Here is a 20,256-nt window from a genome sequence, read left to right on the forward strand (position 1 = left end):
TTCACCATTGTCGTTTTTCAGACTACAGTGAATATGAAATATGACATACGAAAAAGCAAAAAAAAAATGCAGATATGGCTGAGAGTCTTAAGTTTAACATTCTGACTTTACAAAATGCTTCTTAGCCAATAGTTAAGGAGAATGTGTTATTAGGGAAAATTTGTAATTTATTTTTAGGCCTTGTCATATCCGTATCCCCAAAGGAAGCTGATAAACATGTTGTAATTTTAAGGAAGTCTGATAATACAGTAATGAGTATTATCATGGTTATTTTTTCTTTGATCTGACTTTTTGCATACCTAAAACTACTCATGGGACAAATATGGTCACAATCAAGAGTTGGGAATGACTCCACAAAAATGATAAAAATCTCAGGTGGTCCATATTTTTTAAAACAAGCTTATTACAAATTTCCGAAAAATGGATGAATTGTATCATTAATAAGGATGCTAAATATATTACAGTTCTCAGAAGTCAACCACTTACCTCAGCATTCAGATCTTGCAGAATATCCCCTAGCAAGTCATCCTTGGACAAGTCTACAGTTTTCTGTAAAATAGTCGACAGCTGTGTTAACTATATACACTTTCTTATATGGACTAAACTGAACCAAAAGACTCAGTCAGTGGAACCTCCTTACTCTGCACTAACCATTGGCCAGATTTTCAAGAGGGATTGGCACCCACAAATTCCCAATGGGAGCTTTCACAATTCTAGCTTGTGTGCCAATTGACTGAAGTCAAAACAGGAGTGAACAAAATTTGTCAATTTGTTTGAATAAATAAAACAAGGTTACAAATCTAACAATGCAGGGCATTTAAACTGAAATATAAAAATAAAAACTTACATCTGTGTTTTTCTTCCCAGCACTAGCCATAAACATAGACTTGATAGTGTGTGGCTTTGACACCACAGACTTCTTCACATTCTTTTTGTCATTTGTGGATATTTTGTCACTTTTTCCTATTGGAGCAAGAGAGATTAGTGATTTCTTAAACATAAAAATTGAATAATTAAAGGACCCAGTTATCAGTGGCTGCTGGACAGTTGATGGAATTGGTAAAGGGACCATCTTTAACCGTTACACTATTCAGCCAGATTTAGCTAAAGTTGGCAGTTCGTGCAAGGCATTACAGCCTCACAGCTGTTCAGAATTACTTAACAGAAAGATCACCAAAGTTGGTAAGCGTCTAGGCAGTATACAGATACCAATGACTGAACCATCTCTCTTATATTAAAATGTGGTCATTCCAGAGCAGTAGATCTCAACCTGCAGCCCAATCAGCACAAAGCTGCAGCCCATGTGATATTTTCAGGGACATACAGGTAGCGTTGGAGGAGGCCCAGATACTGGGCTGCATATGCAGCCTGTCATGGCAAACAGATTGAGAATCAATGCTCCTGCGTATGGTACAGTAGAGGCGCTTTTCATACTAATGTTTGCATAGAGGAAAGATGTCCAGTGGTTGGTGCACAAACCTAGGATTAGAGAGACATGGTGTGATTCTTTGCTTTGCAACTGACTTCCCAAGTAACCTTAGTCAAGTTACCTATGTGTCTACTTCATTAATGTGCACCACCAGGTTCCACATGGGCAGATAGTGTGGGGTGAATTAATACCGCAGCTTGCTGCAAGCTACATGTGTGTGTAGATCTGCCCTCTGAGAGCTGTGTGGAAGTTTCCCTTACCACTGTACAAATCCTGCAGATAAAACATGACTCCTGCCTTCAAGGCTATTGACTGGCAGCTTTCTTGGGAGCCAAAGAGATTCAGTCAATTTTTTAAACACAAAAGAAAAATCACTAGACAAGATTTCAATGCAAGATGTGGTTAATCTCACAAGCTTATCAAGAACACCCCAATATTAGGACAGCAAGCCTCTATGTAAATTAGTAGCTGTAAGAAACTGTGTTGACACTTCAATAAGAGGCACTCTTCCCTGGGAGCCTCACAGCTCCATGCCTATTGACTCTTAGTTAAACAAAGCATCTTACAGCCTGCCAGCATCTTACCGGGCAGTCCTGCAACCCAAGTTGGAAAATCCGACAGTGTATACATTTAATAGAAATTTAGTCAACTATTAAGGATACTACTAAAAACAAAGCATTATAATGTTCTTTTACACATACAAGACTGTAGGAGCAATATTAACTAAACTGCGAATTGTGAACCAACATAGATCACAGCAAACCACTGAAATGGGCACCTTTACTGACAAAGAAAACAAATACTACTACCACTACTATCACCAGCAATACCAGCACCATTCTAGTAGTGTACTCATGCTATTAGTATCACTTTCATTAGTATGACAACTGAAAACTGTTCAAAAAGCCTGAAGTCTAGGCGTAGGACAACCAGATAAAGGCTAAAAAAATCTGAGTAAGTGTAATCTTGAGAAAAGACGACAAGGGGCCGAATAACAGACTTCATGTACACTAAAGACTATTATAAAAAGAGGGATGTGATCAATTATTCTTCATGTCCACTGGAGGCAAGACAAAAGTAACGGGCTTAAATCTACAGCAAGAGAGATTTAGATTACAATATCAGATTTATCCAGTGCTACTCAGGTCCTTAGCTCAATTAAGCGTTTGTTGTTGTTGTTTTAATGAAAAGGAAAATGTACATGCTCTATTTAAATGTTTGCATTTTTCAAAAAAGTCTTATTTTTATGAAGTTAATTTTTTATTTCAGATTTCTTTAGAAGGGATTCTTAAAATGTTTCCATTTTTATTAAATTTTTAAAATGGGAATTCCATCTAGTATATTCATCCCTATAAACTCTTATCATTCTCAATGTTTTAACAAAAAAAGGGCTATAGTCAGTTACGTTTCCAATAACATTTTCTTCTAGTTTTCAAACATTAAGCACAGATTTAGAAGTGCCAAAACAGAGCACTATTCCAAATTTCTCCATTTTCTCTCTTTTCTGAAAGGTTCATTGAGAAACAATCCTATTCCATTTTCATCCTATTTTTCTGGCTTATCTTGGTTCAGCCTCTTTCAACATTCGCTCAGTTGAGTCAATTTTGAGAATTGTACTTGCTTCAGTGATTCTGTCTCATTTCTGTTTGGTTTTATTAGAATAATTCCCATTCTCACCTTAAGCTCTGATAATCAACCTCTGTCATCTTCATTTCAGACACATTACCAAGACTAAACACAGGCTATGCAGGCCAAACCCTGACTCCAAACAAATTATGCAACCTCTGTCGCTTCAGATATCAGTGTACAAGATGTCCTTCACAGGAAGCTATGTTTAATGTGCTAGTATTTGGGACATTTTCACTGCATGAAGTCAATTGATGTACTCAATTTTATGCACGTAAAAAAAAAATGGAGAAAACTTTTTTAAAAAAAGCTAAATTCGTTTACCTTTCTTGCTGGAACCAAGGACATCATCTTCCAGATCTTCATCAAAGATCTCCCTTCCATCTTCTACATAACCGATCCCATCTGTACAAGAAGAAGTATGTACAGTATGTAAACTTTAAATGACTCTTTGAAAATTTAGCAAAATTAAATTTAAAGTTCATCTCTGTTAAGGGATCTCTTCTGCTTAACAAGCACTTGATTTTTCATTATTTTATAAATTATATATTTTGAGTATGAATGCACACTAATAAACAAACCAAGTTATAATGGGGTTCAGATCAATGTAACTACCTTAGTATATGACCAACTAAAAAAAAAAAAAAATTGTAGTTTGCAACAGGGAACCATTTTTAAATGGAAAAAAGTCACTGTGAAATGTCAGAATTTGAATAATGTATCTTGAATGCATTGTTATAAACTCAACAATTCTTAGACAAAGGCCCAAATTTTAAAACTATTTATGTGTAGGGGCACAGTACCTGACTAATTTAAGACTCTAATTTTTTCTTTTGAAAGTGATTTAGGCATTTAGGCACTGTGATGTTGAGTGCCACAACACTTAAATAGCTATAAAAGACTCTGTATATAAGCTCTTTTTTGTTTGCATAACTGATCTACAGAGATCACTGAGGCATTTACATTTTAGGGTGCATCTACACTGCAGGGCTTAACTCGAAATAAGCTAGGCAAATCGAGCTACGGCAACTGCGTATCTTATTTTGAAATAGGGAGAATCTACGTGGCACTTATTTCAAAATCCTTCTTCTGACTTCCCTTACTCTTCATACAATGAGGGTTACAGGAGTTGGAGTAAGAAGTCCTCCAGCTTAACAGTATTTTGACACTATTTCAAAATAATTGCCTGCTGCGTAGACATGGACTAAGTTATTTCAGAATAGCACTAGGTATATCAAAATAATTTTGCTGTGTAGACGTACCCTTAGAGGCAACATGAAACAGATGGAGTTCAAATAATTTCAAGGTAATTTTTATTCTTTTTTTTAAATGCATATAAAGTATATTGGAACTTGTAAGCCATTCAACTGACAGCTTACATTACACACCTATTTTATGCTTCTATTCAGCATGTAAAGGGAACCCCCTAAATGAATCTTACGCACCATCATCTACAATCCAGTCGTCATCCTGGCGTTCCCTGACCATCTTGGAGTACTGTTCTTCATCAACTTCATCATAAACACTTGTGAACTCCTCAACCTGCAAGAAAGGCATATTGAGGATTAGCATTTCTCATGCATTTTTTTTAAATAAAGCACCTTTATCAAGGACTCATTAGATTGGCTTGATCGTCTCTAATCACAGCAGGGCAAATTGTTCACAAACAGCAAGTGCAACTCTTCCTTGAGTTTGAGTTGTTTTCTTCTTGCTTTTTAGTCCTGGGGAATTCTGAACCTTAAAAAAGCACCCATATTCATCCCATCACAGAATTATATATTTAATACAAAGCATGATATGCAAAATATCACATTAAAGGGCATGATCTGCTGAAATCAACAGTTCTGTCAATATATATATTGTTAGTATGTAGTGTTATAAGATTGTGCCTTATTGAAATATATTGCAAGTTTGAAGGCCAGCCAATGCCAATTCTCTGAGAACAACAGGGGTGATTTACCCCAGAAGTGCTATTAATCAGCAGCAGAGTCGTAAACAAGGGGACTGACAATGCTGTAAGCATCACACAAGGAGATACTGCTCATCTCTTGTGACTCAGCAAAGGCCACAAGGATGTGTCTGGGCTAGTGTTTTCCAGACACGTGGATCAAGGATATGAGACAGGTAAAAGCATGATGCCACTGTCTCTTTTCTCTTCCCCCCATCTGTGTTGAAAGTAACATGAACAGTGGGAAGACCAACTATAACCTACTCGCAACATCCAGCAGTGTGAGAAAAACTGCATGGTCTAAATACTGCCCAGTGTAATCAGATTTAAGCTCCCTGTGCATTAAGCACTTTTGCCAGCAAAATTTTTGTCAATTGAGATGTGAAAAAAAAATACTTACATACACTCACAACCGACATTCATTTCACCAACAAAAGCATTGGTGTAGACAATCTGACCTCTTGTATCTACCACTCTTGTATCTACCCTCTGACCTCTTGTATCTACCACTTATAATCACTTAAGAGCTATTTTATGTTTTACATGAAACAGTGTGTTTTGGTTAAACATTTGGGTAATTTCACCTCATTTTACAAAGACTGGTGTGTGTCCTCTCCACATAGAGGGAGGGACAAACTGGATAATAAACTGACACTGGTCAGGTATATAACCAGGGCAAAATGGTAGAGTTCTAGGTGCAAGGCTGGGGGCTTGAGAGCTTTGCTGATGCCTTTCTCTGTGTGATTTATGAGTGGCTCAGAGAACATTCATGCAATCGAAGTGGGCGATGTGCTGAGTGACGTAATGGTGCCTTGATGAGCAGCAACTCTCCTCACTAGAAAAGCACTGGGAGGAATAGCCCAGACTGGGGAGCCCCAGGAGCAAAGCAATACCCTAGTTCCAGGTTGTACCCTGGAGCTCGTCACAAGTACTGATTGATCCAGGGAAAATGTTATTAACATTAAACGTCTCCAGTTCACTATGGCAGTGAATGCATTTGTCAGCTGACTTTTTTACTGTCTCAGAGAGGTAGCCATGTTAGTCTGTAATTTAAAAAAAGTTAACAAGTGGTCCTGTAGCATCTTAGAGACTAACAAAACATGTAGATGGTATCATGAGCTTCCGGGGGACAACTCACTTCTTCAGATGGTAAGTGAAGCAAGTGAGGTATCTACTTTTCTTCAAGAATGGATTCATGGTAAAGAAGACCTGTGATGCTCGGATTTCTTTTCTCATATACAAAGATGAGGTATGTCAACCTGGGACCAACTAGTGCCAGCTAGCAGAGAGCACAAATGTGCATAAGGTTTCCTGATCCTGAATCTGGTCTCTTAACAATTGTTTACCAAAGAATGTCACAAGTTTTCTACTGACAACTTGTGTCACAATGATCATCATAATCAACGCAAAAGATTTATTTGGATAATATGCAAGGAGCTAGGTGAGTGCATTGTGAAAATTATGCTCCTGAAGTCTGGAAGTTCAGGCTGGGTCACCAGAAAATGATAAACAATTTTTTTTAAAGAAAAGATATATATACACACACACACACACACACACACACACACACACAGGCCTCGACAAATAATACAATCTACTCACCCATGGTGAGTAGATTGTAACCTGGAAGAGCTGGGTTTGGGCAATTTGCGCATGCGCAGATCGCCGGACAGCGGCTGGAGAGCGGGGCGAGCCGTGGTTCGGCGAGCCGTGTGTGTGTGTGTGTGTGTGTGTGTGTGTGTGTGTGTGTGTGTGTGTGTGTAAAAATATCTGTTTGTAACACGACTATTGTATACTTCACAATGAATGCCTATTTATAGCATGAGCAAAATGCTAATCAAGCAAGCCACTGCTAGTCAAAAGATTGCGAGATCTCCAGCAGAGACTTTCTATAAGAAAAGCAAGCAGCATGAGGTACCCTATTGAAAAGTAAAAAGGATGGATCTTTGGAACTACATGTGGGGGGTACAGAAATAGACCCAGGTATCCTACAACGAGGAGACCAGCTGATTTGTCTTAAGAACAGAGGATCACAGCTATCCGGCTGTTTAACACTGGGAGAGAGATTTTGGATGAGTTAACCTTAATGAGACAGGAGAATGTCTTGTTAAGTTTAGGCTATAGGGGAAAAGTATTATGATTTTACTTTACATGCAATTCTTTGTTTCCATTAATGCTTCTTAATCTCTAGCCTTTGTTAAATAAAAATAGACATGTTTATTGTAAAAACAAGTGTTGTAAATTGACTGGAGAGATGATTCTGAGATTAATTTAGGTGTTCTGTTCCTTTCAGAATAGCAGGTCTGTGAATTCTGTTAGTATGCAGACAAACAGAGAAGGATACTCCAAGGGGGAGCTCAGGGGCTGGAATGCACCTACAGCTTATCCTCAAAGGGACCTGAGACCCTGCACAGGGTAAAAGGAGAGGCATGTGTTGCCTGAGGCTGGCAGAATCTGGGACCTGACCAGACAAAGCAATCACAGATGAAGCTTCCTCATGTTAAGGGAAGCTGGTAGTAAAGTGCCTCACAATCTTGGGTACTGCAGGGAGGCATCACAGTACCTTATCCAGGGATTCTTGGTGCCAACTGGCAGAAAGCACAGGAACACCTAATCTCCAGAGTCTGGTATCTTCATACTGGTTTGTCAAAGGATATTATGTAAGATCTCTACTGAAACCCTGTGTCATGCTAGTCATCATTGTGAACTATATGAATGGAAAATATGCAGTGAGGTTGGATTTATTTTTAAGGGCTATGAATTGCGCATGATCACCAGCAGAGAATGAAAAATTTTCTTTCAGGCAAGAGATGTTTATCTGCCTGTCTATATGTAAATTGAATGCTGTATGGTTCACAATGGATGCCCATTCAGTCTTAACCAAATGCTGATGAAGAGATTTGAAGATTTTACATAGAGGATATTTACATGAAAAAATAAATTGTCAGCAGAAGTCCTGTTTACATGGGAAGAGAACAGATTTCTGGACGATAAGGCTACGTCTACACTGGCACAATCTTGCGCAAGAACTCTTTTGCAGAAGAGTTCTTGTGCAAAAATTCTTCCAGAAGAGAGCATCTACACTGGCATGTGCGTTTGCACAAGAGATGTGTGTTTGCGCAAGAGCATCCATGCCAGTGCAGATGCTCTTTTGCGCAAGAAAGCTCTGATGGCCATTGTAACCATAGGGCTTTCTTGCACAAGAAATTCATGTTGTCTGTCTACACTGGCCTCTTGCACAAGAACGGTTGCGCAAGAGGGCTTATTCATAAGCGGGAGCATCATAGTTCTTGCACAAGAAGCACTGATTTCATACATTAGAACGTCAGTTTACTTGCGCAAGAACTCATGGCCAGTGTAGACAGGCAGCAAGGTTTTGTGCAAAAGCAGTTGCTTTTGCACAAGATCGCACCAATGTAGACACAGCCTGTCTGTTGAGACTTGGACTCACTCTGCATTCTTCACCTAGGAAGCAAACACATCATCAGTTTACTGCATGGGGGAAAAAACCCATCAGATCACAGCCAGGATTGGCTGAGAAACACTGGAAAGCTGTGCAAACTAAACTTAGTCAGTCAAAGGGGTGTCCAGTGAAGTCAGTCAGGATTCTGGAATGCACTTCTGAATACTTTATATGTAAACCTACAAAAGCGCATGACATGCATCTGACAAAGTGGGTGGGTCTTTGCCCATGAAAGCTTATGCTCCAATGAATCTGTTAGTCTATAAGGTGCCACAAGACTCCTCATCACTTTTGTAGAATCAGACTAACTCGGCTATCCCTCTGATATATAAGCCTATCTTTCCAATATTTCTGCTTGCTAACACTTGATTCTCTGTTCATTGTTAAATGAACTTATTCCTGTTTTTACTATATGCATATCTAAGTGCTATGTAGTAAGCAAAATTGTGATCTAAGGTGTGACTGGTAAGCTGGGATGTACTGTTCCTCTGGTAGTATGAGATCTGGGAATTCTAAGTATCTAGTGGCTCAGGAACTAAGTGCCACAGGAGAAGAATGAGGGGGTGGAGTGTGCCTATCCTTAACCTGTTAAGACTATGTGACTGGCCAAGTCCCAGAAGGCAATGCTCATTTTGCCAGAGGCTGGTGGAGTTGGGGAACTGGCCAACAGCAGGAACATACAAGGCTTTCAACTAATTGGCAGTCAGGTGCCTCACATCCATGGCTAACACTTGGAAATTTCACTAGGTAGATCAACTGAAATGTAATCTTTGCATAACATTTTAACAATTATAACTGAGAGCAGTTCTACATTACCAACTTCCATCAGCACAACTGCACTGCTGTAGCACTTCTGCTCTCCTATTGGCTTAATTCCATTTCTACAAGAGGCAGTAGCTATATCAATGGGAGAAGCTTTCCAGACGACAAAGCACTTTCTACATGGGGGTTTGGGATGTTAAGGTCTATATAACTATGCCACTCAAAGGTGTAGATTTTTCTCACACCTGATCAACATAGTTATACTGAAATGAATGTGTAATGTAGACCTGGCCCGAGGAACACAAAGCATTGGTAGGCTGAATATGCATCTTGAGTGGTCTGATTATTCCAGACTTCATTCCACTTGCAGGTGGGAGAAAAAAAGATGTTTTGATGTTGCATATTTGGTTACTATATCATCTTGATGCACTCTGTAGTAGTTAATACTGAAATATAAATTTACTTTTGCCTTTTTTGCAAGGATGCAGTGCCTTAAAATTAGCATACTTGGATTGCATAATACTTTGAAAAAGTTGTAAGTTAAGTTTCCTAGTTCACTGTTTAACTGATACATGCTGAAGTGCTAAAGAATTATTGTCAAGGCAGATCAAACTTTGTGTTTAAACAATAAGTCTGAATGTTCTAAATCTTGCTCACCAATTTTTTGAAAGTCCAATGTTAAGGGACAAAGAAGTTGCAAATACCATAAACATTTTCATGGAACAGTTTTCTAATGAGATACTGTTCAGGACAGTTTTTCTTGACTGTTATCTGAATGTTCCCCATAATTTCCAAAAGCAATTGATGAACTTTATAGAAGTTAAGACAAAGATCAATACTATCAAAAATTCAACTTAGTTTTTTATATAGAAAGTCTAAGCAAGAGGAAAAAATTGAACTATTTACCTCATATTTTACTTTTTTACCCGCCTTGGCCTTTTTTAAGAGTTCTAGAGCTTCTTGGTGCCCTTTTTTAGTTTTTTTCTCACGTCGAGAACGTGACACTGCGAAACTTCCAGAGTCGTCTGTAGCTGAAATCAATATTAAAAACTATCAGAAGAAGTTAACTACACATTGTTCTTGACTTTTTAATCCACAATAATGCTTCAGTATTAGTTTAATAGAACTATGATTGCACTGTTGACTGTTCTTTAAAAAGAAACTGAAGTGTAAACAAAACCATTTTGTCAACCTGCATAATGGCAACATGGTATCAGTATTAAAAGCATAATTTCAGAATTTTTTCCCCATTATAATTGCTGAAACAGCTTATCGAAAACTTGAACCCAGAAAAAATCACAAAGCAAAAGAGAACAGAAAAATTCTTGCCAGTTTATTATTTTCTGCTAGCAGCTACTTCCACCATTCTTGACATCTGTGCTGCTCTCCCCCTTCAACTTCAGAGGTAGAGCAGCATTTTGATGCTACTGGCCTGAACATGCCCCGTCTGCTCCCACTCTTGGCCAAACAAATTATTCCAAAGCTGTAAACATTTATATTAATATCAAAACAAGTTTCAGAAGGCAAGTGATCAACTATGTTCAGTGGACCAAAAAAAAAAAAAAAAAGAGAAGAAAAACATTCACATGATGTAAGATCCCATGCAGCATTTGATATTTTAGCTCATAACCATTCCAGTTGGATAGAACTGAGGGAGATGCTGCTAGCAGAAAGGAAATCAATAACAAATGTTTTCCTTGTGTAGACCATTGTTTGCCACAATTCCTGACATCTAGGGAGCAATGCACAGATTGAGCTAATCAGCTAACCTTCATGGTTACATATAGGCTCCTCAACGCCACCCCACACCCATACCAGCTCTTGGGGAGCTGTCTGCTGCCCCTAATTCAGTGGTTACACATTTACTTCATTTAATGCAATTTAAATCCCTACTAGCCAAACAAAAGGTGCAGAGGAGCCAGGAGGAAAGTCCCAGGTGGGTTCAGTCATCTGACTGAAATCTAACCCAGAGAAGAGGAAAGGGCTAAAGTGGGAGACCACTGCTTCCCCTCCCAAAAAACCCCACTGAAGACAGAAATAGGCGGGTTCAGATTTGCTGTGGAGGCAGCAAATCTGGCTACAAGTAGGCACAGAAGAGACAAGAACAGAGGTGATAAAATGCTGATGCAGCTCCATAAAGCTACTGAGCGAGGAGAGTAGCCAAAACATCAAATACAGGCAGTCCCCGGGTTACGTACAAGATAGGGACTGTAGGTTTGTTCTTAAGTTGAATCTGTATGTAAGTCGGAACTGGCGTCCAGATTCAGCCGCTGCTGAAACTGATCAGTTTCAACAGCGGCTGAATCTGGACGCCAGTTCTGACTTACATACAGATTCAACTTAAGAACCCCAGGCATCCCCAAGTCAGCTGCTGCTGAAACTGATCAGTGGCTGATTCCAGGAAGCCCGGGGCAGGGGCTTCCTGTAGTCAGCCACTGGTCAGTTTCAGCAGCGGCTGACTTGGGGACGCCTGGGGCAGAGCAGCTGGGGTGCTGCGGGGTTGGTCCAGTAGCACCGCCGCTCCTCGGCGCTACTGGACCAACCCAGCAGCACCCAAGCTGCTCTGCCCCAGGCGTCCTGATTCAGCCGCTGCTGAATCTGACCAGCAGTGGCTGAATCAGGACGCCTGGGGCAGAACAGCTGGGGTGCTGCCCGGTTGGTCCAGTAGTGCCCAGAGCGGCGCTACGGGACCAACCGGCAGCGCCCCAGCTGCTGTACCACAGGTGTCCGGAGCAAAGCCACGGAGCACGGGGGCAGCAGGACAGCCCAGACGTGCCGTGGCTGTCCTGCTGCCCTCGGGCTCCGTGGCTTTGCTCTGCTTTGCTCCCCGTCCCCCTGGTCTGCAGACCAGGGGGACGGGGAGCAAAGCGGCGGAACACGCAGGCAGCGGACAGCCCAGGGGGACGGAGGGACGGGGGCAAAGCAGAGCCAAGCCGCGGAGGACGTGGCCAGCTGCAGACCAGAGGGACGGGGGGGCAAAGCAGAGCAAAGCAGAGCCAAGCCACGGAGCACGTGGGCAGCGGACAGGGAGACCAGGGAGAGGAACGGCCCCGTTCGTAACTGCGGATCCGACATAAGTCGGATCCGCATAACTCGGGGACTGCCTGTACTGTGGGACCTGATGAGCTGCAGAATAGGTAGATTGTGATAATAATGCACTGTGGCAGACCACAGCCTGTGAACTGCAACTTTTTTTTTTTGGCCTAGTCCTATTTGGTGTCCAGGAGGTGGGCGGGCACTAGCCTGCCCACATCTAAAGGACCTCCCTCCCAGCCTACAGGGAAGGTCCATTTAGCCCAGAAAAACCAACAAATTACTTGGGACAAATAAAGAGAAAACAGGGACTGGTGTGAGCGTCAAAGGGCTAAAACAAGATAGGGACACCGAGCGAAGAACTCTGGACAGCATCCACTGCCGCCCAAAGGTCTCAAGAGAGAGTCAGCGGCTGCCACCCAGTGGAACTCTGCCCGGATGCAGGAACGGAAATAGGCCCCACAGTCGCAGGCCCCTCCCTCGGCCAACCTCTTCTCCCTGGTTTTGTAAGTTGCCAGTTTGGCCATAGCCAGAAGGAGGTTGACCGGGGGGGGGGGGGGGGGGGGTAATTAAGCACCTGCTGCTAGTTAAGGCGGTTAACTCCCAGTCCCTATAAAAGGTTTCCTCCCAGACAGCGGAGGGGTGTGTTTTGAGAGGCACAAAGCATGGAAGGGCTGAACCTCAAGGTAAAAGGCAGACAATAACAGAAGGAAGCAGTGGGTGCAGTGGCCCAAGGGAGAGGTAGCTGTATTAGGGTGGGGTAAGAAGCCCTGCCAGCTGCCCCTTCTGTCCAGTGGAGAGGGTGGGTCTGGACTCCCACCCCCTTCTCTTGGAGGATTACCTTGCTGGGGAGATGGGAACAGACCAAAGGCCAGAAAAAGGGGATTTGTCTTCCCTCCCCCCTCCTTTACTCAGGTCTTGCCTGTAATGAGAATGACTCGGTAAGCAGGGACCCTTCCTTGCCTCTGGAGAAGTCCCATTTGCTGCCTTGAGACAAGGTGAGTCTCCAAGGCACACAAGAAACTGTCAAGAAGCACAAAACCCCTGGGGAGCTAACAAGGGACTTTGTCACAGCACTTACAAGAGATTCAGGAAGGGAAGGGTAACAGTTGTTAAGCTTCCACCCAACCTCCTGTAGGCACGTGCCTAAACAGTCACTATCCATGATTTAAATGAATGGAGATGTCTACCTCCTAGAACTGGAAGGGACCTTGAAAGGTCATCAAGTCCAGTTCCCCTGCCTTCACAGCAGGACCAAGTACCATCCCTGACAGATTTTGCCCCAAATCCCTTAATGGCCTCCTCAAGAATTGAACTCACAACCCTGGGTTTAACAGGCCAATGCTCAAACCACTGAGCTATCCCTCTCCCCCAAATGGAAGGGAAGGTCATTTTAGATCACCAACTTCCTTCTTTATACTTTTATTTAAGTCTCTAACCAACAAACAGTCCTAGGATGCACTAGGCAGGTATTTTTCATCAGAGACAGGGACGTTTTAGTACCACTAAACAAAGCACTAGTGAAACCTCATCTGGAATAATGTGGAGAAGTCTAGTCACTCATGTTTAAAAAAAACAGGTTCAAACTGGAACAGGTGCGGAGAAGGGCTACTAGATCAGAAGAATCAAATACCCCTGAGAGGAGGCACCAAGAGCTTTGTTTGTTTAGCCTAAGATAAAGACAACTGATGGGAGATTGCTTGCTATAAAAATCAATCAATCGTAGAATCACAGAATACTGGGACTGGAAGGGACTTTGAGAGGTCATCGAGTCCAGTCCCCTGCCCTCATGGCAGGACCCAGTACTGTCTATACCTGTGGATCCCAACCTTTTGGGGCTGCCGCGTGCCTGCGCAGCACGCCCAGGGCCCCCTATATGCCCGGGGCTGGTGCCCCCACGCACCACAGGCCTGGGGCTGGGCCGGCCCCGATCACTCGGCACAGCACCCACGGGCACCACGTTGGGAATCACTGGTCTATACCATCCCTGATAGACATTTATCTAACCTACTCTTAAATATCTCCAGAGATGGAGATTCCACAAGCTCCCTAGGCAATTTAAGCCCATTGCTTCTTGTTCTATCCCCAGAGGCCAAGAACAACTATTTTTCTCCCTCCTCCTTGTGACACCCTTTTAGATACCTGAAAGCCACTATCATGTCCCCTCTCAATCTTCTCTTTTCCAAACTAAACAAGCCCAATCCTTTCAGTCTTCCTTCATAGGTCATGTTCTCTAGACCTTTAATCATTCTTGTTGCTCTTCTCTGGACCTTTTCCAATTTTTCCTCATCTTTCTTGAAATGCGGTGCCCAGAACTGGACACAATACTCCAACTGAAGCCTAATCAGTGCAGAGTAGAGCAGAAGAATGACTTCTTTTGTCTTGCTCACAATACACCTGTTAATGCATCCCAGAATCATGTCTGCTTCTTTTGCAACAGCGTCACACTGTTGACTCGTATTTAGCTTGTGATCCACTATAACCCCTAGATCCCTTTCTGCCATACTCCTTCCTAGACAGTCGCTTCCCATTCTGTATGTGTGAAACTGATTGTTCCTTCCTAAGTGGAGAACTTTGCATTTGTCCTTATTAAACTTCATCCTGTTTACCTCAGATCATTTCTCCAATTTGTTCAGATCATTTTGAATTATGACCATATCCTCCAAAGCAGTTGCAACCCCTCCCAACTTGGTATCATCTGCAAACTTAATAAGCATGCTTTCTAAGCCGATATCTAAATCGTTGATGAAGAAATTTAACAGAACTGGTCCCAAAACAGACCCCTGCGGAACCCTACTTGTTACACCTTTCCAGCAGGATTGTGAACCGTTAATAATTACTCTCTGAGAATGGTTATCTAGTCAGTTATGCACCCACCTTATAGTAGCCCCATCTCAGTTTTATTTGCCTACTTTATTAATATGCAGATCACATGAGACCATATCAAATGCCTTACTAAAGTCTAGGTATACCACGTCCACCGCTTCTCCCTTATCCCCAAGACTCGTTATCCTATCAAAGAAAGCTATCAGATTGGTTGGACATGATCTGTTCTTTACAAATCCATGTTGGCTGTTCCCTATCACCTTATTATCTTCCAAGTGTTTGCAGATGATTTCCTTAATTACTTGCTCCATTGTGTTTCCTGACACAGAAGTTAAACTGACTGGCCTGTAGTTTCCTGGGTTGTGATTATTTCCCTTTTTATAGATGGGCACTATATTTGCCCTTTTCAAGTCTTCTGGAATCTCTCCTGTCTTCCATGATTTTCCAGAGATGATAGCTAAAGGCTCAGCTACCTCCTCTATCAGCTCCTTGAGTATTCTAGGATGCATTTCATCAGGCCCTGGTGACTTGCAGACATCTAACTTTTCTAAGTGATTTTTAACTTGTTCTTCTAAACTACCCCCTTCCCACTAGCATCCACTATGTTAGGCATTCCTTCATCAGACTTCTTGGTGAAGACCAAAACGAAGAAGTCATTAAGCACCTCTGATATTTCCAAGTTTCCTCTTAGTGCTCAGTGAGGAGGAAGAAACAGTGGGCCTACCCTGTTCTTGGTCTTCCTTTGCTTCTAATATATTTATAGAATGTCGTCTTGTTTCCCTTCATGAGGGCTAAGTACCAGGGAAGGAGTTATTTAAGTTAAGCACCAAAATGGACATAAGAACAAATGGATATGAACTGAACATCAACAAATTTACAATTGAAATTAGGTGAAGATTTCTAACCATCAGACAAGTGAAATTCTGGAACATCCTTCCAAGGGAGGCAGTGGGTGGCAAAAAAAACCTAAGCAGCTTCATGAATGAGGTTGGTAGGTTTATGGAAGTGAGGCAGGCAAAGACTTTCCTACAGTGGCATGTAGCCCATCTATTACTGCTAAAAGCAAATATCTACTAGATTGGTATCCCACCAACATAGCTTATTCCTCTTACAGAGGGGGAGCAATTATGCTAGTGTTTCTTAAAGTGGTCCATGGACCCACTCAGAGAGCTGCTCTGGGGCAGCCATTCTGGTTTGTTTAATTACCAGCTCCACAGCCATGGAGCCTCATAGCTCCCATTTGCTGCTGTTCGCTGTTTGCAACCAAGGGAAGCTTTGGGAAGCAGCAGGACCCGGGCTGCTGCTTCCCATAACTCCCCTTGGCTGTGGTTTGCCGTTTGCAGCCGATGGGCTTCATGGTCGTTGAGCCAGTAAGTAAACAAACTGGAACGGCCAGTAGCAGTTTTCTCAGAGTGGGTCCATGGACCAATCTGAGAAACACTCAATTTTGACAACCGGAGAATGCTCTCCTGTCAGCCCAAAGCATTTTCACCAGACATGCGACAGTGCTTCTAATGTAAACCTGTCCCCATACTGATGTCAGACTAACAGATTTATTCCTTTAGGTAACATGACTGATTAAAATGTCCTGTACTTGAATTGTTAGGTAATAAAGTAGCAATTTATCTATTTCCATTTGCAAAACAGTATTATTGAGGTCTAGATCCCACAAATGGATCAGCAGAGGTCAACCACCGCTAACTTTATTGGGGGTCAGGCAGAGCAGTGGTACATCTTCACCAGTGTCTTTGCAAGATCTTGCCCTGCTTAGAACATGGGCCCTACCAAATTTACAGCATCTACCACAGTTCTACTCAACCTGAATGGCTATGAACCAAAACATCAGCTGTTGAGTAGGGTCTTTACCATGGGAACATTAGTGGGGGGGGGGGGGTTCTCCTTTTTTGGTCCACTGAACATAGTTGGTCAGTTGCCTCTGAAGTATGTTACAATATTGATCCAAGTTTGTACAGCTTTGGAATAATTTGTCAGGTCATGAGTGGGAGCAAAGGACATGGCTATGCTGCCTTGCCTCTGTGAAAGTGTAGAATGAGAAGAGCAATACTGACTTCAGGAATTGTGTGGGGACAGGGTTTGTATGGAGTGTTATGTTTGCGCTCCTCTTGAGCATGTCTTGGATTTCTTCGGTGGGGCAACATGGCTCGATCTAGATTGGGCAAAACGCGTCCCCATGGCTGGTGCCTAGCAGCATAGTTCTGAAGGCAGTGCAGAAGTGAAAGTGGCTGTCAGCCCCCCAACCAGGGATAGGAGGCTGCTGAGAAAAAAAGAAAATATGATGACCCACCCACCAATACTGTGCAACACTTACTTCTGTGCTGATGTTGGTAGTGATGCTGGCTTTAGAGCTTGAAATCTGGCCAGCAGCCATTGCTCTCCAGCAGTGCTCTCCAGCGTATTGCAAAGAGGCAAGGGTGGCAAACCCTCCTTCAATAGCCTTGCAACCTCCCATTCCAAAATTATTTTAGATTGGGACCCCCATGGTCACAGTCCCCTAATAATTCAGACCAGCATCTGAGACCATGAAAATGATTATTTTTAAAATCCTCTGACTGTGAAATTGACCAAAACAATGAATTGGTACAGCCTTACTTATAACCGTTCAGAAGGTTGCTACAAAGATTATGTTCCCAGCCTGCTTTGCCCATGTCATCACTCTTGTTGCACTCTTCCACTGGCTCCTCTTTCTCTATTGCATCAAACATAGATAGGGTGGCGACAAATAATTTATCATCTCTCCTTCATTATCAAGACATTGACTCCCACCTCCAATCCATCTAGGTGCCAGCCTCCATTGCACACTTGTTAAGTTTTAAATCAAGAATCATCATGTTTCCTTCTCTGATGCTCCTTATTCTCAGTAGCTACCCACAAACATTTGCAAAGCTAACATAGTAATCTTCTTAAGACTCTCCTTTGCTGAGATACCTCCCAAAATAAAATTTTTAAAAAAACCCTCACAATGGTTAGGTTGCTATCGTGCTGAGGCCATTGCCTATCATAAGCATAGAAAACTGACCTAAGCAACAATGACAGCTTATGAGGACTTTGGAGCGTGGGAGAACACACTCCTGAGAGGCAGGATTCCCCTCTGCATTATGCTAGCATGAAGCAGGTTTCTTTCAAACTAAAACGGGTGACAGTTCTCTTCCCCCTGTATTTACTCCATGCACTTGACAGCATGTTGCATACAGACAGGGGTGAGCTTTGAAGCCCATCCGGAGAAGAAGAAAGCCCATTTTCAAGAACAAAACAGCGTGAGGCAAAACCATACATGCAGCGGGACGGCACCGGGGCCGGTGTCAGCGCAACGAGCTTGGTTCAGCACGCCGGGGTACACGTTTTGAAACAGGTAAGATCGCAACGCATCCTCCCTGCCACCTTGCAAGGAGAATCTCAGGGGCATCAATGAAGTCCCCGCGCTCCCCCCCCCCCAAAAAAAGCAGCCACTCGCCGCGGCCGCGCCCAGGTCACCGGAGACATGCTCCAGCAGAGCCCTAATGCAGCACCCCCACCACACAGACCCCGCCCCTGCGCGAGCCCCGCCCGCCTCTCACCGCCGCGCCGGGTCTCGCTCTCCGCCATGGTGGCCCCGAGCCCGCTCGCTGCCAGCCCGCTCGCGCCAACGCGCCCGAAAGTGGCGCGAGAGAGGCGGCCGGGGCGCTGCGGCCGCGCGGCCAGCCAATCAGGAGCCGTGGCGCGCCCAGTCTCTCGCCAGCCCGCCCCTTCACCCCGTTCCAGCCCTCCTGCGCGGGTCGAGGGGGAGGAGCCGGAGCTGCGCGCGGGCGCCCTGCGGGTTGTCTCTGTGTTTACGGCTCCCGCTCTGGACGGGAGAGAGACGCGGGCGGGTGCCTGAAGGCTACAGCTGCACCCTGACTGCAAGTTAGGACCAGGCGTACTTGCTATTTGCTTGCTCCTGCGGGGGTGGGGGCGGGCGCTCGCCACGGAGTTCCAGGGGCGCAGGTGACTCCGTCTGGGTCCAGGGGAGGCTCTGCGGCTTGTTCATCGTTCTGGCTCTGGAGGAATCATTTGTAAACTCATGCGGGATACTAAGGAAAAGAGCCATTTCTGCCCACGCTTGGGCTATGTCTAGACTGCAAGCCTCTTTCGAAAGAGAGCGTCTAGACTGCACGTTGAACTTTCGAAAAAGCGGCTTGCTTTTTCGAAAGAAAGCACCCAGTGAGTCTGGATGCTCTCTTTCGAAGAAGCCCTATTTACATTGTAGAACGCCTTCTTTCGAAAGAGGAACTTTCGAAAGAAGGCGTTCTTCCTCGTGAAATGAGGTTTACCGCCATCGAAAGAAAAGCCGCGTTCTTTCGATTTAATTTTGAAAGAACGCGGCTTGAGTCTGGACGCAGGGGAAGTTTTTTCGGAAAAAGGCTACTTTTCCCGAAAAAAACCCTGAGTCTGGACACAGCCTTGGGGTGGCTGGGCAGCCTGGCTGTCCTGACAGCCTGCACCTAGCTCAGTCGGGTGTGCACCTGTATTACTACTGGCCTATAGTCAGGGGTCGTAGGTGCTATTACAGAGAACAATAAATGCGTGTACATAGCAAAATACTTCACAGCTTGCTTGCTGCCGATGTAGATAGAAAATAAAGGCTTTATCCACCCCATTTGCACAAGAGATTGGGCCATTTGAACATGGCTCCTGATATAAGCCAATTAACATCAGTGGGGTTATAGGAAGAATGAATTTGACCCATTCCAGTAATTTCCCCTCCTAGGTGTCTGAGAGCAGAGTGGTCAGGAAATATTGGTAAACAGATGCAGGAGTTTTTTCCACTAGCACTTCTGCTGCTATGTGGAATTGCATGGTGCTACATCAACAGTCAGGGTAGAAGACCTCTTCTACCCTGACTTTATTCTACCCAATAAAGTCAGGGTAGAGGAGGTCCCCCCAGCTTCTGGGATCCCCACAGTGCAGAGGTCTTGTGTCCTTAATGGCCAGTAGCCTTGAGATCAAAAGAAGCTGCAGGATTCCCAATCAGCCGAAACTGTGGGTTCTGCAACTTCATCACTTCAGCATGGGTTCCAGGTTTGCATTATTTTTGGTGGTGCCCGAAGTGGGTCCTAGTAAGTGATGTTATATATCGAGTAATTGACTAATTGAATAGTCGATGCATTTTGCATCAACTATTCGATTAGTCGA

The 20,256-nt window shown here is 43.5% G+C and overlaps 1 protein-coding gene across 3 annotated transcripts in view; it reads right to left on the minus strand.

Moving 5' to 3' along the window:
• Positions 1-18,822, minus strand: part of POLA1 (DNA polymerase alpha 1, catalytic subunit) — a 315,435-nt gene extending 296,613 nt beyond the window's left edge. For all 3 annotated transcript variants that reach the window (XM_075913285.2, XM_075913286.2, XM_075913287.2), the window contains exons 1-6: positions 18,663-18,822; positions 10,135-10,259; positions 4,501-4,597; positions 3,380-3,460; positions 848-963; positions 487-549 (exon numbers count right to left, since the gene is read on the minus strand). In XM_075913285.2, coding sequence (XP_075769400.2) covers positions 487-549; positions 848-963; positions 3,380-3,460; positions 4,501-4,597; positions 10,135-10,259; positions 18,663-18,690 — 510 coding nt within the window. In that variant the 5' untranslated portion in view covers positions 18,691-18,822. The remainder of the gene's footprint in view (positions 1-486; positions 550-847; positions 964-3,379; positions 3,461-4,500; positions 4,598-10,134; positions 10,260-18,662) is intronic.
• Between the last annotated feature and the right edge of the window lie 1,434 nt (positions 18,823-20,256).

Source organism: Pelodiscus sinensis, chromosome 1 (assembly GCF_052426305.1).
Source record: "Pelodiscus sinensis isolate ZL-2025 chromosome 1, ASM5242630v1, whole genome shotgun sequence".
Taxonomy (NCBI): domain Eukaryota; kingdom Metazoa; phylum Chordata; order Testudines; family Trionychidae; genus Pelodiscus; species Pelodiscus sinensis.